The sequence below is a fragment of the Arvicola amphibius genome, chromosome 2 (assembly GCF_903992535.2).
Source record: "Arvicola amphibius chromosome 2, mArvAmp1.2, whole genome shotgun sequence".
Classification (NCBI taxonomy): domain Eukaryota; kingdom Metazoa; phylum Chordata; class Mammalia; order Rodentia; family Cricetidae; genus Arvicola; species Arvicola amphibius.
In genome coordinates this window covers 152,552,734-152,569,356 of record NC_052048.2, presented here as the reverse complement: position 1 = coordinate 152,569,356, position 16,623 = coordinate 152,552,734, and the positions used below count along the sequence as shown (strand labels likewise).

The window sequence follows — 16,623 nt, the reverse complement described above, 5'->3', positions numbered from 1 at the left end:
TATGTATCAAAGGCTGACCTTAAACTCCAATCCTGCTTCTATACCCCAAGTCCTGGTGATACACCATTGCCCATTCATGTGTTCATTTTGTAAGGATATCACGTATACCCAGTGATCTATCTTCTCTTCAAATCTCTATGTTCAAAATTTACAAAGACTAGTAATGCAAGGCCTCTTTCTTCTGCTGCTGCTGTGAAAAAGAGGATAGCGTGGTGCAGACACAAATGAAGGAAGGAGAAATAAACACAGAGATATGACCAGTGAACTTCTCACCAAAACAGAAACGTTGTTAAAGAATTAGTAGTCTTTTTAGTAAAGGGTGCTGGAGCAAGGAATTACCCCTTCTCAGAAATCCATACATTTAAGTGAGACTGCTATCTAAACCACACAACTCACACCATGAAAGCTGATTCAAAATGGCCAACAGACCTACAAAATAACTTGTTTAGAATCCATGTAAGAAAAAAGCATTTCAGTCTAGCAATAGGCAAATAATTTTTAGGCTTAACATCAAAAGTAAGATCCATAAAAGGAAAAAAAACAGTAAATTGTATTGGGTCCATAGGTTTTAAAGGCTCAATGCATAAAACATGGCAACCATTTGTGATCTAACGATGAGTGATGACACAATTGCATAGCTGAAAGGCACTGAACACTGATGTAACTTCTACGTAATAAATCCTCACTTGTTAAATGTTGCTTCTATAATATATTCAAATAAATATTTTTCAAACTCTTCAGTTGCAAGTTATCATTTATCACTTGAAAAAGGAGATATGATTCTTTGTGTTGGCTAGGTTAAATGATGAAAGAAAACAAAAATATATTTAGTAAAAAACAAAACTCTAAAAGCCTGGTTATTTATTGAGAAAACAGAACTTGACTAATTTCTTTTATCGTTGAAAGAGACATAAGGAACAAATTGAAGGGTGTGGATTCTCATGAATGGGTGACTGGATACAAGGATGGAAATGCAGGATCCAGTTTGGTATGCATTTCTCTTAAGCAGTTAGGGAATAGAGATTCTATTCCGGATTATTAATTATGTTATATGTGTAAACAAAATACATGTTTGCTTCCTTATCCAAAAAAGAATCCAATAGACAAATCAAAGGAATGAACCTGCTTATTAGAGTAAAACTTAACAAACACCAAGATATTAAAATCATAAGCCACATTAAATGTAAGTGAGAAGTAGCAGAAACCCACCCCAATTATCAGTTGTTCAATGATGAATGGGGAAAATAAGTTCTCACTACTCTGAAACCTTCCCTGCAGTAGTTGGTGTTCTGAGCTAAAATTATCCCTGGGTGCTCTCTCAGCAACCCCAGTTGATGTCATCACTGGGAAAACGGCAGGAAACTGAAGGAAACAGTTCCTGCGTTAAGTCTGATATAATTACTTTTTCAAAAGCCCAAGTATCCTGTTCTCTTGTTGACAGGGGGAAAAACAAGCTTTGCAAGTGAAGAGACTGACAGACTTCAGGAAGCTGTGGGGGGCATGGGTCCTCTGGCAGGGCATGGAAGGAAAACCTGCAAAACTAAGCTAACGAGGAGAAAAGATAAACTGGAAGAGACGTGTAATACTATAAAGCAAGTTAGTAACTATACCTAGTTGAACTAGAACCGATCAACAAATATTTTTCTTTACTTTTCCCCAAAATCTCCAAACAGAAGACAAGAGGAAGAATATCCCTTTCACAGAGGTCATAGTCACAGGTGCATTCATAGAGGATATCAGCAAGAATTGTATCTGGCCTGTTCTACCTCCTGTGTACATCTACCTAGGCCAAGGTCACCAAGAAAAGTGGGATCAATGATTGGAAAAAGATGCTCATCAATGCTCATCACCGAAGCAGGAGGAATAGAGTATATGTCACATTTCTGTAAGCTGACATGAAAACAGCCAATTGATTTTCATAGTTGGTCAAAATTCACTGTTGCTTTTGGAGAAAATAAAAGAGAAGCATGTTTAACTGGGCCTGCAACGAGCTGACAGAGTGGATGAAAATATTCAAACATCTTCCCAGTTGCCACAAAACTCGGGTAGAACCATCCACAGAGGTGGAGAGAACAATGGGATAGAGTGTCAACAAAAGAGCTAGCCTTTGGAAGTCAGAGCTGGCCACCGAAGCACTGCTGGGAGAAGGGTTTCTCTTTCTTCTCTTTCTGATTCAGTCTTGTCCTTTTCCCTGTTGGAGGAACACCTTAAACCAATGTGGATGATCACAACCCCGGGAAATGCTAAGGCTCCTGACTCACAGCTAGACTTCTGTTAATGTCATTAGGAATTCTACCCGCTCACTTCCCTAATAGTTGAAGTTAGATCAAACACATTCCAGAAGTCAGACTTTGGCATTGTAAACTCCCACGAATCAGGAAGAGCTGGGATTGGCAAATTTATCAGATGGCATCCCTAGTCTTACAGCCCCCAAACACTGAGGAAGTCAGAGAAGGAAATTTAAGATTTAATATATGAAATGTGCTATCTTAAATCACCACCACTAATTTTCCCAAGACAAACTTTATTGGAGGCAGCAAGCAGCTCACTGAAAGGGGAGGGTCATGCCTTCCTCCCACAACTGCCCTCTGAAGACAGAGTATCCTGAGCACGGGTCAGAAGCAGGCACACCTCACAGTCGCACATAAACTTCCTGGAGAGTGCCTGCAGCAGTTTTCTTCTCAATTACATTTTTCCCTTCTTTAACACACACGTTGGTTTTATTTAGGGGAAAATAAAACATATGAAAGAACAACTTGTCAAGAGTGAGAATAGAGTTTCCCCCAGAGTTAGGAAATGACACAGCTGCCCTTTTCTTTGAAGGGATTCTTGTCTTCTGGGATCCCCTTCACTAGAGGATCCTCTCCAGAACGTTCTTCAATATAGTTCTTTATTTCTTCAGAACATTTAGACACCTGAAGTTTCAAAAAAGGGAGAGGGGAATCAAAAGAAACAAATTAGGTCAAGAATATTGAACTTTGCCACAGGCTTTTTTGAAGTTGTTAAAATTTAGTGAATAAGATTTAATTTTTAAAAATAATGTTTTAAAAATCCTTCCCATGCTCTAAGATTTTTATTTTATTCTATTTATATGTGTGATACAATCTGTAAGAAAAGTACTTTATTGTTCAAGAAGCAAATTTTGAAAGCCATTGTAGGAATAGTCTATCCATGAACATTTCTGTTCATGTGTCACATGATTTCCTTCCTCTCTGAAATACACTTGTAACAAACCTATCTTCAGATTCTCTCCACGACAGTCATCTGTCAGTTGCCCACCGCTGTTCTCAAACAAACACTTATCCACACTCCAGAGCTCCATGTAGTCACAGTGCTGCTCACAGGAGTGGCTGGGAAAGGCTGACTGGAACTGATGTATTTCTCCACCATCTCGCTCTAAACCACACCTCAGAATTCCTTTGACCAGTACGGCGATGATTATAATAAAGGCTTTTCTAGGAGGGTTGTAGGGTTATCGGAGATTCTGGCATTTAGAGAATCAGCTTAAACTTTTCTTCCACTGGGGAAGGATTAAATAGTTTTTTCAAAAACTCTGCCAGTAAGAGACAAGTTTCAGTTTTTTAAAAAAATAAATAAAGGAGAATAAGTGGGAAATGAAAAGTCCGACTGACTAAACATAAAGGTCTGTTTGGAGAGTGAGAAGTTTGAAGTAAAGTGGGTACTATCAACAATGGTTTGTGACTTAAATTAGTACCCTTTGAGAGAGCCTCACTAAACACGTTTTACATATATTTCTCCAAATATGCACAATTATTTATTTATAGATAAGTATAGGTACCACAGTGTTAACACATCATACACAATTGTGAAACATAAACTAGTAATTATGAAAGAATGAGATTCAAAAATAAACACAAGTAGAAATCTTATTACATCATTTTTTCCTTCCCATACCCCTGTTTGCATGGCAGTATGTAGAACCCACTGGTCCAAACCTTAAAACTAGGTCAAACAGTTACAGCGATTAAAATGTGATAATAAATAGTATGCTGCCAAGAATCTGACTATTGCTGGCACTCATAGTATGTGTGTTTTAAAGGAATTCTCAGTGCTGATAAATGGAGTGTTAAAACCTGGAGTCTATGGGTCCAGTGAAACTTCTGGATAAGATCCATGTTCCCCAGTGTTCCTGCAGAAGCTTTTACAGTGGGCTTTGCTCCTTCTGTGATGGAGAGGACACAGCTGACTCCTAATTAGTGAGCTGCACTCAGAGGTGACCTGTGAATGCGCTCGAGCACCACTCCAGTGTCAGCATGATTGACAGGACAACATGGAGGGCACCCCAAAAACACTCAGGAAGGACCTGCGTTATGGTTCTCTGTGGTGTTGAAGAAGGAATTAGTTAACCTCTCTGGGACTGAAGTGCTTCTCTTCGCTCAAGTGAGGGCTCCAGCGGTATCTAAGTGCCACAGTACTCACCTGGCACTATTAGAGACCTCTGAGCGTCATGGTGAAAATGAAATGTGTGAGAACGATGAAGCGTGAGATGGTCCTCTAGGAGTCCAGGAAGAATCACGCTAAATCTTTCTGTCTTCCTTGAGCTTAGAAACTTAGAGTTTCCTGAATTGGAAAAGCTGTTATGTCCTGTGTGCGCTGGGGTTGAGGTGATTCCCAGGGAGGAAGTGCAAACAAGAGATGCTTGTTTTTCACACTGGCACAACCAGGACCCTGCAGAAAAAAATCTGTCCTTTCCCACACATCCCTGTAACTTCTACCCAGTGATGTTAACTACACAAACAGCTCAACTTTGCAAAGGCAAAATATTATTTCAGTATACGCAGTGCTGATTAACGTGCAATCCCTTGCTCTAACACTTGCCAAATTCAGGGCTTTTGTCACCAGCCAAAACAGCCCTTCAAAGAAAGAAGATTGCTCTATGGTCCTGTCAAAGGCCCTATTCCTCGAATCACATGACCTACTTAAAGTTACAATAAAGGCAGGTATCTCACTGTGGAATCTAGGAACAGTGTGAATTTGTATGAGGCAAATAGCTAAATGGGGGGGGGGGGGCATAAAATAGTGAAACTCAAAAAGTTCCAGCCTCTTCCAAAGATCACTGAGGGACAGCAAAACTCTTGTGATGTGAGTTCGGAGTCTGTTTACTTATGCGCCTCATTTCCATTCCTTCTTTTTTTTTTTATTTCAAATATTAAACTAAGAGTTCAGAGTGTGGCTCAGAGGTCACCACATATGCAATGCCATGAGTTTGGACCCCAGAATCCCCAAGTTTTAAAAATAAAATCAGTTCAAAATTTTCTTGATGAAGAGAAAAGAATATTTTTCTTAGAAATAACCAAATTACCTAAAAGCCTTTTTCTGAACTACAGGTTGCCAGACAGACTGAGAAGATGAATGTAAAAGGCTCCTATGACCAGCAAGAAACTGAAGTAAAACTCCCAAGCTTTTCATGGAGTTTCAGTAGAAACTCCTGAGTATTTTTTTCATTTTCTGGCTAGGCTGGCCTGGAACTCTTGACCCTCCTGCCTCCACTTCCTAAGTGTTTGGGAATTACAGAGGTAGACTACCACACCCAGCCTGTACTCATTTTTTTTAAATTTGCAACCATATGTCCTTCAGTATAAATATAATTATGCATATAAACAAGTTCAGAAAACACTGTATTAGTCATTTGCATACTTTAAAAAAGAGTTGAAAACTGCGTAAGATGTTCAAACAAATAACTGAAATTCAGGCACTTTGCTCTAAAGCCCCCGTGGCGTTAGGGTCTTTGCAAAATCAAAGCTAACATCACTGGGAGGTTTTAAAATGTATTTTCAGAAGAACTCTTTCATTCCTGAATAGAAGCCAGCGGCCGTTTGGGGGATTGCTTATGTTCTTTTTAAGCTATCTTGATGATATTTGACTTTATATTTCATATTAATTACTGATTCATTCTCTACACCTTTAGCAATTTCCCCACATCATCCAACAGCTCCAGGCTTCTACAGAGAAGCTGCCAGAAGAAAACCAAACCAGTTAACCGTGATATTCTGACCTTGTTAACATTTCTGAGACGGAATTCTGGAATAGTGGGCCACCTTACCTGTTGTCTCTGCAACTTCACTTCTTTGCGAAGTTGCTCAACCTCCATCTTCAGCTTTTCCTTTTCTGGCAGATCCTCGATGTGAAGGGCAGGCATCTTTGCCCCAGAACTGGGCCCAGGAGTCACTTGTGCAAGGCAGCCACTGGAAGCTCCTAGAACCAGGACGCGTCCCCAAATATGCTCCGGCCCAGGCTACCCGCCCCAATCCCCCCACCCCCTCGCAGGACGTGACTGGCTGGGGAACCTCCGCTCCCAGCTCCCCGGGGCCTCGGCTTCCTGCCCAGGCCTGCTCCCGATGGCCTTTCCCAGAGTCCGGGTAACCTCCAGGCGGCTTTTCCAGGCCCAGCCGCCCTGTATCCAGGCAGCTTGGCGAGGGTTAAGTATGAGACCTCCTCCTGGCTGTTCTGGGCAGGCTGCAGACTCTGCTGGACCAAGGGCAGGCCTGGCGCTGGACCCTTGCCACACCCACGGAAGCTGCTAGGTTGGAGACAAAAGTTTTACTTTTGTTCCTTTTTTTTAATTCGTGTGTGTGTGTGTGTGTGTGTGTGTGTGTGTGTGTGTGTGTCCCCGTCCAACTTACATCCGGATTTTGTTTAAAGGCAGGAAAAGGACACTACTCAACAGGAAATAACGATCCTTCACCTCTCCAAGTTTTAAAAATACACAGTATGTAACTTTTCCATATACGTAGTGGGTAAAGTGGATATTTGAGAAGGAGGGAAGAAGCGCAATGTGGAATCAGCTAGGTCTCACAAGTTTCCACCAGAATTGTGTTGACACGTGTCACGTGGTTTTCTAAAGTTTAAAAGGCCTTTGACAAATACGCTTGGAGGAGAAGAGTATTTGAGATAAGAGTGTTTCCTGTTGTTAAATAACTATCTGCATTTTCACGTTTTGGTGATGGTGATGGGAGAAGTTTTGTAACCCTGAGAAGATAAAAACGCATTATTAGAAAACTAACAGGGAGTTAAAGCCCCCTCCAGAATTTCTCCCATCCCCCAAGACTTCGCAGTCCACATCTACGTGAAGGGGCAAGTTTCTTGCTTTATGTTTTTGAATTTCTGGTGGACTTCCTTTCCTTGATGGAAGCAGCAAAGTCACTTAGAATAGCTCTCCCCAGTTTCTAGAAAGCAGTCTTCATGGAACTGCAGCCTTGGGTAGCCAGGAAAGGGTCTTTGGGAAATATGAAGGTGCAATGTCAGCTTTGTTCCCTTGTTCATAATGCTCGAAGGTGAGAGAGAAAAACAAACACATAATGTAAGTGTAGGAAACCTACCTTTGCAGTAGAATACTCCCTGTGTTTCCCCAAGACAACTTCCCAACTAATAGTTAAATTTGGATGAAGAGTGGAGGCATTAACTAAATATTTCAGGGTACTCGATCGTAGGTATGGAGTTGTTTAGTACACACAAGCTCCACTCACTGCCCTCACTGACTATATTAAGATGCAAAGAACAATGGGCTATTTAATAAGTGCTCTTTGGTAGTCCTTCCAACTCTTCCTCAAGCCAGCAATGAAAAGTCACTTAAAATTTTCTGGGTTTTGTTTTCCAGCTTTAAAAACATGAATCAGGGAAGTGGGTGAGTTGTGTTATGTCTCAAAAGGTGACTAAAAGTGATCAATCTTTCTTTTTCCATAAAGAAAATGTTTAGATGCTCCACTTTCTGTATTTGAAATATCAGGATCTCCTGGACTTAGAGGTGGGCCAGCTGGTGAAGTTTTGCTTATTAGTAATCAGTCAAGACAAACTCACATCTGTATGAAGAGCCAAGTTTTTGTCTTAAATTTCCTATCCTTCAAGTTTATACTGTTGACTAAAAATAGCTTAAGTAGGCTAGTGAAAGTAAGTTAAATGAGTGTGGGTAAGTCTTACACAAAAATGAAGTAAGTTGGTTAAGAAAATTAAGGTACATGTATGACTTAAATAATAAAGTAGAATTATTTGGGCGTATAAATTTCTTCCTTTTGAATAAGCTAGTGTAGGTATGTATATTTATAAACATATTGATTGGTGAGCATTTTCCTCGGTATGTGAGGATTAAATTAGAGACTTTATGTATTAATCCATATTTTTCTTTTATTCTCAGACAATTCACAGTGTGATAACTTTTTTAAAAATAAATTAACCTAAGCCGGGCAGTGGTGGTGCAAGCCTTTAATCCCAGCACTTGGGAGGCAGACTCAGGCAGATTGCTTTGAGTTCAAGGTCAGCCTGGTCTAAAAGAGCTAGTTCCAGGACAGGCTCAACAACTACAGAGAGACCCTGTCTCAAAAAACCAAAATAGATAGACAGACAGACAGACAGACAGACAGACAGACAGACAGATTAGATAGATAGATAGATGATTGATAGATAGATAGATAGATAGATAGATAGATAGATAGATAGATAGATAGATAGATAGATTAACCTAAAAATATTGGAATACTAAGATTCCATTATCATACAACATTTTCAGAAATTTTTTTTATTCTTTGGTTTTAAGTGGTAAAATGATGAAGTAACTTTAAAAAAATGGGGGAGGGATTTGTAGCCATCTGACTTTAAGTACTGAATCTATTGTCCAGAAAAGACCACTGGTAAGGATCTGCTCATGTGTCCTAGTAGAGGTGGTCCATCAGCAATGTTCAAAAGGACTTTTATTTATCTGACTGGTTTTTCCCCGGCTATTACTGTTGTGTTGAAGACAGAACTCCAGTTTTCACACATGCTACACACGAACTCTCCCAATCAGCTATATAGCACCCAGAGTAAATAAAATTTTAAAAAATATTTTTTGTTAAAAAATAGTTGAGTTCGTATTGGTTAATTCAAATGTAGTGATAATTTCATATTTACATTCTGTGCACTATTCCATCAGAAGATTATTTACAGGGTAGTTTGTCTGTAATATATAGTCATACCATAAAAAAAAATCACAGGTATAACCAGAAAGAAACTTTTACTAAGCATCTCATAGCCATTTGAGCAAAATTTATAGAAATTTGTCTGATACATAAAAGAGGCTAGGGAGATGATATGGCTGGGGAGAGTGGCTGTGACTCAAACCTAAGGACTTAATTCAGTTCACTAACACTCATGTGAAAACCAGACATTGGGAGGAGCAGGAGAGAGGGCAGAAATAAATGGGTTCCTGAACTTCCTGGCCAGCCACTCAGTCTAGCCAGTTGAGAAGTTCTAGTTTCAGGGAAGACTCCATCCCCAAAAGTGAGGAGGATGCACACTTGTGAAATAGTGGTACCACAGCTGTGGAAGTAACCAACTCTACTGTTTGTACTCAAGATCGACTCCACAGGAGGAAACTTGTGCCTGGAATGTAAATCTTTTTAATAGAAATCCTCTGGCTTGGGAGGTCATAAATTCTGGGGAAAACTTAATAATATTTAGCTATACTCTTATAATGTCAAACTGCCTTCTAAAAAATTTATGTTCATAGGCAAATAATGCTCTCAGTCTTGCTAGTCAAAGGCAGTGAATGAAGTGACTCATAGCTATTCAAGAATCTGAGAATAAATAAAGCATAATTTCTTAATCCCAAGAAAAATATTCATGCTGTCCCCTCAAAGGCTCACAAAATGTGAGCAATGTGGTGTGGAAAGAGTGAGAAAGGGGGAATGACTGCATATACCATCTTTTGATCGAGGTGCAGTGAAGAATACGCTTACTGTAGCTGCTGATTTGTGTATGTAGGCTCTGTGATAACACGCAGGCAAACATGGCCAGAGCAGTGGCTCTGGTCCCTATCGGTGAACTCTTGGCTACTGATCGATTCAAGGAGAAGAAGTATGGTTTTCAGTTATCTACCCACTGGTAATCCAGGTAGGATTCATTGTATTTCCACACCTGTGATCTGACAGACGGCTCTGATTAAGCTCAGTGGGTCACAAAATGAAACATTAAGACAGGGGTTCGAAAAGGGACTTGGAAATTGAGTGTTGGGAACATGAGAAATGAGATGGTGTGTGGAGAAAATAATCAGGATATACTGCATACATGTACAAAACTATCAGAGAAATAGTTTGATTAACAAACAGCAAAATACGGTGAAGACTGATAGCAGAAGATACCTAGTGTTGACCACTGCTCCCCCACCCCCCACACACAGTCACACACAGTCACACACAGTCACACACAGTCACACACAGTCACACACAGTCACACACAGTCACACACATATATACAAAAAGCAACCACTTGCACTTTTAAACTCTAAAAACATGATCTTGAAATAAAATTTTTAAAATTTCCCATTTTATTTTAAATTATTTTCCAAATTAATCAAGTTTGTTGTTAAAAACCTATGAAGAAAGGTCATTATAAAAACACCAAAAGAAGTTTTATGCTGCAGTAAAAAAAAAAAAAATCCATTTTTTGGAACAGTCTTCCGACCATATTTTATTTTGTGTGTTTAAAAAAAAAAAAAACACTTTTTTTCTGCTTTTCTTCTGTTGGAAAAAATAAAATCCCAAATTCTGCCTTCTGAAATCATAAAAATAAAAAACAGATTAGGTTATTAAAATGATGGCTTTTTAAGAAAGGTATTTTAGCACATATTTGATTTGTTTGTATTTTTTGGAGTTTGCTAAAAAGCAATTCCATGACAGCTTCTAGGGATTTGTGCTTATTGCTCATAGCCACACATGTGTGCTTCCTGTTTAGAAAGAGATGCCTTCAAATCACAGAATGGCTTGAATCTGGTGGTCTAAACACCCCCACAAATATTTGTAATTCAATTTACCAAAGAGTTTCCATCTGCAAAACTGTTTCTGAACACTTTAAAATCTTATCACAAGTAATTGATAATTCTTATTGCTAAAGTTAACTAGTTTTCACATATTATTGAATATTCACATTATTTTTTTAGGAACCAATGTACCTTGAGATCAATTTTTTTAAAAAAATTCACTAAAATCAAAACAATCTAAATAATAAGAGATGATTTCCCTTCTTTTTCTCCCAATCATCTTCATCTTCACCCTCCTTCCTCCTCCTTGTTCTCCTTCATCTTCTCTGTCTTTTGTAAATCTTGAACTCACCTCTGTACTAACACCTCAAAATATAAGTAACTCAAAAGATAGACTGTGTAAGTATTCATTCTTACTAATGCACCTGCAGACTTTGTACAAGAGCCAGATAAGGAGGCATTTTAGGAGGTTTGGGTGTTGTTCTTTTTCTTTTGTCTTTTCCTCCCTCTGTATTAGCCAGTTTTTCTTAACCTAGTGTCCCTAGCCCTGAAATGACAGATTTTGAAGAAAACAGTCATTGTCAGTACCAGCTGTGCAGTCTGGGGGAATAGTCAAGGCTTCATTTCCTTCTTTCTGGATATCTTTCTCTGCAGTCCTTCCCTTTGATTTCTTGCCTACTCAAAATTCATCCCACAATATATATTTTTAATCAAAAATGAATTTATCTGCCTGCCGTAAGGGTTCTGCCTTGTCTAATTTAAACACTTGACAAGTACTGTACTTTTTCTGTTCTTAATTAGATTAAATATTGGTGAAGTCATTTTTATTCTAGAAACAACTTATTATTAGGTTGGGCAGTTTTAAAGATTAAGAGGCTTGGGGAAATTATGATATAGCATTGAAATTAAGGCTACAAATTATGTAGAGAAAAGTAAAAAAAAATTAGATGACTTTAGAAGTACATAAAATAATCTTGATGGACTAGAAGAAATTGTCTCAGAAAAACAGCTTTCAAAGATCTGAAATGGAGTGGAGGCGTATTTCAGGTGTGGGGACCAATGTGACCAAATTTCACGGGGAAGATCAAGGCAGCCTGTTACCTATTAGTTATCTTTACAGGAACTCTACAGACATCACAGTGATGCATTATATTAAGCCTTCTGTGTGTCTATTTCTGAGCTAAGGGAACATGAATACCCAAATAAAGATCACTCCGTGTTCATTTTATACATTTCGAAGACTTGAAGTTATTTAACCAAAATTCCTAATACAATAGAAGAGCAGGGGTTTTATAGACTTCAAAATCTATATAAAGTTGCAGGATAGAAACCACATGTGACAATTTAGAGTATGTTTTGCATATTATCAAATATCGTAATAAAGACTTTGCATTTAATTAGAAAGAACAGGAAATATGGAACACTATGTTAAATAAATACTAACTCGCAGGTGGAAAACAAGAGACAGACTTAAATCCAATAAATAATTACACAAAATAATATGATGGAGAAACAGAGACTGAGGAAAGTGTATGGAAGGGTGGGGGTTGGGGACATGGGTTTTTGTCCTTCTAAATAGGAAAAAAGTGCAAATGGAGACTGCACACTGGTCACCCAGTCACCCGACCTGAACAATCACACAGAAGCTATAACAACAGAGTTACAACACTGTTTGACCAATTGTTCAGGCGTATTTCTCACTAGCTCTTACATCTTAAATTAACCTATAATCTATGAACTGCCACGAGGCTGTGACTTACCAGTGAAGTTTTGGCTTCTTTCTCCTTCAGCAGCTACATGGTGTCTGCTTGACTCTGCCTTCTTTCCTCCTCTGTCTCTGCTTGGATTTCCTACCTTGCTATATTCTGCCCTGCCATAAGCCAGAGCATCTTCTTTATTAACAAATGGTAATAAAACATACTCACAGCATACAGAGAAGAATCCTACATCATCCCCCCTTTACTATCTAAATAAAAAGAAAGCTTTTAACATTAACATAGTAAAATCCATATAACAAAACAGGTATCAAGCAAGAATTATACTTAACAATATTTAGTCTATTTGTATTTGGCAAAATTAAAGAAAATATTCTATCATCTATTTTAATCTTTGTGAGTATAAAGTTTCATATTTATTTTTATTTATTATAAATAAGGAAAACTATAACTTATCTGTCATCAACTCCATCAAAGACTCTAGAAGGATATAATATTACCTATGTAAACAGGAAGTGCATTGTAAGTAACTTCCAGAACTAGAATTGACAGAGATAGCTTGTCTGGACAATCACCCAAAGTTCTTCTGTAATGTTGTGGCATCCAGCTTTAGCCTGCAGACCCATAGTATCTGTCAGACTTTTTCATGAAGCAGAAAATTGGAAAAACTGTTTTGCCTAAATTGGAGGTTTACCTGTCACTTTTTTTCTGTGTCCTTCAGAATGTCTGGCAGACTCTTTCATGAAGCAGGAACCCCAAAGGGCTGTCTTACCTTCTTTAGGCAAGTTCAGCCGTCATTTTTCTTTGTGTTCTGTATGTCCAATCTATATTGCATACTATCAAGCAGTCCAGGCAAAAGCAGTTTCTTGCTCAAATGGCTAGCCTTGTCACGTTGAAGGCAAACTTCGTAACTAGTTTCTTGAATGCCCGTCAACCTCTCTGAAGTAATTGGTGCTGCCAGAAGCAGACATGTCTCACTACCAAGAAAAGTCTAAGTTCTTAAAACATTTTAAATGTCATATTCTGTGAGTCTTTGAAGTGCTGAAGATTATCTATCTAACTGAAATATATCTGCATACCTAAAAACCTAACTACCATGACTACAAGTTTGACTATTATAAATGACTATCTATTAATCACTAATTTTTAATTATATATTACATTTTAAATGAACTGTATAAGCATAGTACCTTAAATGAGAGTAGAAATACACATGTAACAAAATTGACCTTAAATGTGTATCAATAAACCAAAATCCATACCAAAGCAAAGTATTCATTTCTATATTACATCCCCCTTTAGATGAAAATAAACATTTATAAATACTCATTTTGAGAATTTGGGCATTTTTTTCTAAACTGCTTCCTGCTGTTTGTTGGGCCACTGGACTGGGTGGGATAGAAACTCAATTTACAGAAAGGGTTCATGGAGGTCATTTGCAAGGGAGGGTCTTGTTCCACCAAACCATATTTGCCTAGAGAGAATCCATAGGTTCTCATCCTGTGTGGAAACAAAAGCAGAACCTTTTTTTCCAAAGTAACATATCCTTAGACTCAAATTTTGAAGTCAAGATATTTTTAAAATATATATGTTGGTTTAGCTTAGTAGCTCTGAGAATCAAATATTTTTCAGCAGTTAATTCATTAGCAGCCAAAAAAAAAATCTGAAGAAAACACAATAATACACATAATCCAGACTCTCTGAGTATATTCCATCTTTATGTGGCTTCTTTATTTTTTAACCTATTACTTTTAATTATTATCTTTACATTATCTTTACTCCTTTAATCTATGACCATATATAATCTTTATATTACTTTTACTGTCTCTTTAAAGACTTTGCTTTATTTTTTAAAACTATTTCTTTCAATAACTGTCTGTACCCATTTTCTTTTTTTCTTAATCCTATGTACATTTTTAAAACATACTATGACCCTTTCAGAGGTTTATTTTTGTCTGATCTGTCTTTATTGCAAATTTGTAATCCTTCATTGATCCCTGTTTTAAAATCTTAAGCAGGCATGGCTAGGACCAGAGTTGCTTTACCTGTTGGTTCTACCATCCTTGATTTTCCAACATGGCAGAGGTTCATCTACTGCCAGCTCTGGGAGCCATGTTTACCACCCCAAATCTGGGGAGCAGTTGGTCCACCAAGTAACTTGCATCATGCTGCCCACAACTCCCATTCAAGTGCTCTGTACCAGACCTCTCAGAAGAGTCTTCAGTGCTGCAAACATGAACTAAGTAGCCATTTCTCAAAGGAGCCTCACATCTGCTCGTCACCAGCAAACAGAGCCTATCTGTGTTTGGCTTGTGTTTTGTGAGTCTATAAACATTCTTTTAAAAAAATTTTGTATAGTTTTTTTAGGTCCTTTGTGGATCCATGCCAGATGGTGAGAGTCATTAAAAAAGAAAAATGGGGAAGTGCTGTGGAATAATGCCCTTGTACCCTGTAAAGATTTGTCACTTGTATTGGTTTAATAAAATGCTGATTGCCTAGCCAGGCAGGCAGTATAGGCAGGACCATCAGACTAGAAGAATTCTGAAGAGCTGAAAGGCTCAGATGTAGTCACCAGCTAGATGCAGAGTAATCAATATGAGAATGCCTCACTGAATAAGGTACCAAGCCATATGGCTAAGCATAGATAAGAATTATGGGTTAATTTAAGTTATAAGAGCTAGTTAATAATAAGCCTGAGCTAATAGATCAACAGTTTATAATTAATATAAGCATCTGTGTGTTTCTTTGGGGTTGAATGGCTGCTGGACTGGGTGGGATAGAAACTGTTTACAGAAAAGTAATTTCTCCTCAGAAAAAAAGTTGATGACATTGTGTAATTTACCTTGGAGTCTTATAACATAAGATATCATAAATGAAGACCTGTAGGAAAGGATGTTGATGTCTTCAGCAAGTAATCCAAAGTCTTGACCTGAGACAACTGCCAGTTTACTCCTCAGAATCTGTTCTATTTTCCCCGTTTGGGAGAAAATGGGCTGGATGAATAGCAAAAGGTATGTGTTGAGTATTTCCTATGATCTAGTTGGAGAGCACTACACTGACTTCAGAATGTCTGCCAGAACCAATAGTAGACAGTTTGCATTCTGTCTCCAAAACGATGGCATTGCTTTGCATTGGAGGATTCTGATAAGTGAAACATTCAAAATTCACTGTTCATGTGATATGACAATAAGGAAACAATGACAACAAAATAGTTTGGCTTGGTTAATGACACTTGTCATTTCCTAGAGAAGCAGAGACAAGATGGCAGCATCATTTTTTTTTTCCTGTGGTTTGTTTTCACCATGCTGTGGAGATGGAATGGCTTGTAACTTACAACATTTTGAAATGGTTTTTGTTTGGTTAGGTTTTTTTTGTAATTCATTTTCCAGTTATATTTACTAGCAAACAGTTGTAGGTTCTCACCATGTGTCCGATAATATAAACTGAGTGTTTTAATCACATAATTTCAACTCCATGAACTTAGGAACGAGAACCTGTATTATCTTCATATTATTAGAGGAGAAAGGGTGCTTTAGAAAAATGGCTGAAACAACCAAAGATGGTCCCACAGCAGAGTGGCTCAGAGTTCCCTGTCTTCTAATCCCGTGCTCATAACTTTCTATTCTGTTACTGGCTAAATTTGCTGTGTTCTCGGATTGTAAAAAAAAAGTCAGAACTGGGTAGGGATGTAGATGGGGTTTGTTAACAATACCCCTATTGATTAAGTGAGGGAGAAAGAGAAAGAAGCAATAAAGTTTCAAAAATAAAAAATATTTATGAATTGTTTCTTGCCAAAATAGATTGCATTTCAAAGTAAGACTTCCTAATGCTATAAGCAAGTGTAATGTTGAGAATAATATATGCTGAATTATAAAGATCTAGATAGAATATGATTAATATTGACAGGAAAGAAAGAAACATAAAACCATTCAGGCAACTCAGAATACACTGTTTCTAAAGAAGGATTCATCGATATTTACTGTTAATTATATGTTAGACCTTATGCTAAATACTTCAAAAACATGAATATATATTATTTAATCTTCATTTTTATTAAAATTTAAAGTTTATAAATTTGAACAACATATGCAAATTTAATTATATAGGAATTTGTAAGATCATTAAAATTTTAAATATTCTAAGAAAATCCCTGACCAC

At 37.7% G+C, this 16,623-nt stretch overlaps 1 protein-coding gene across 1 annotated transcript; it reads right to left on the bottom strand.

Annotated features, from left to right (window-relative positions):
- Positions 1-2,507: 2,507 nt before the first annotated feature.
- On the bottom strand, positions 2,508-6,448 carry Gng11 (G protein subunit gamma 11). The gene is made up of 2 exons (XM_038319637.2): positions 6,065-6,448; positions 2,508-2,915 (listed from the first exon to the last, which is right to left on the bottom strand). Exons 1-2 carry the CDS (start codon positions 6,158-6,160, stop codon positions 2,790-2,792), a joined length of 222 nt encoding a protein of 73 aa, XP_038175565.1. The 5' UTR covers positions 6,161-6,448; the 3' UTR covers positions 2,508-2,789.
- Between the last annotated feature and the right edge of the window lie 10,175 nt (positions 6,449-16,623).

Excerpts from the sequence above, each read along its gene's own strand:
- Gng11 (XM_038319637.2), bottom strand. The coding sequence starts at position 6,160 with ATGCCTGCCCTTCACATCGAGGATCTGCCAGAAAAGGAAAAGCTGAAG. Across the intron at positions 2,916-6,064 it reads TGAAGTTGCAGAGACAACAG|GTGTCTAAATGTTCTGAAGA; the intron begins GTAAGGTGGCCC and ends TTGAAACTTCAG.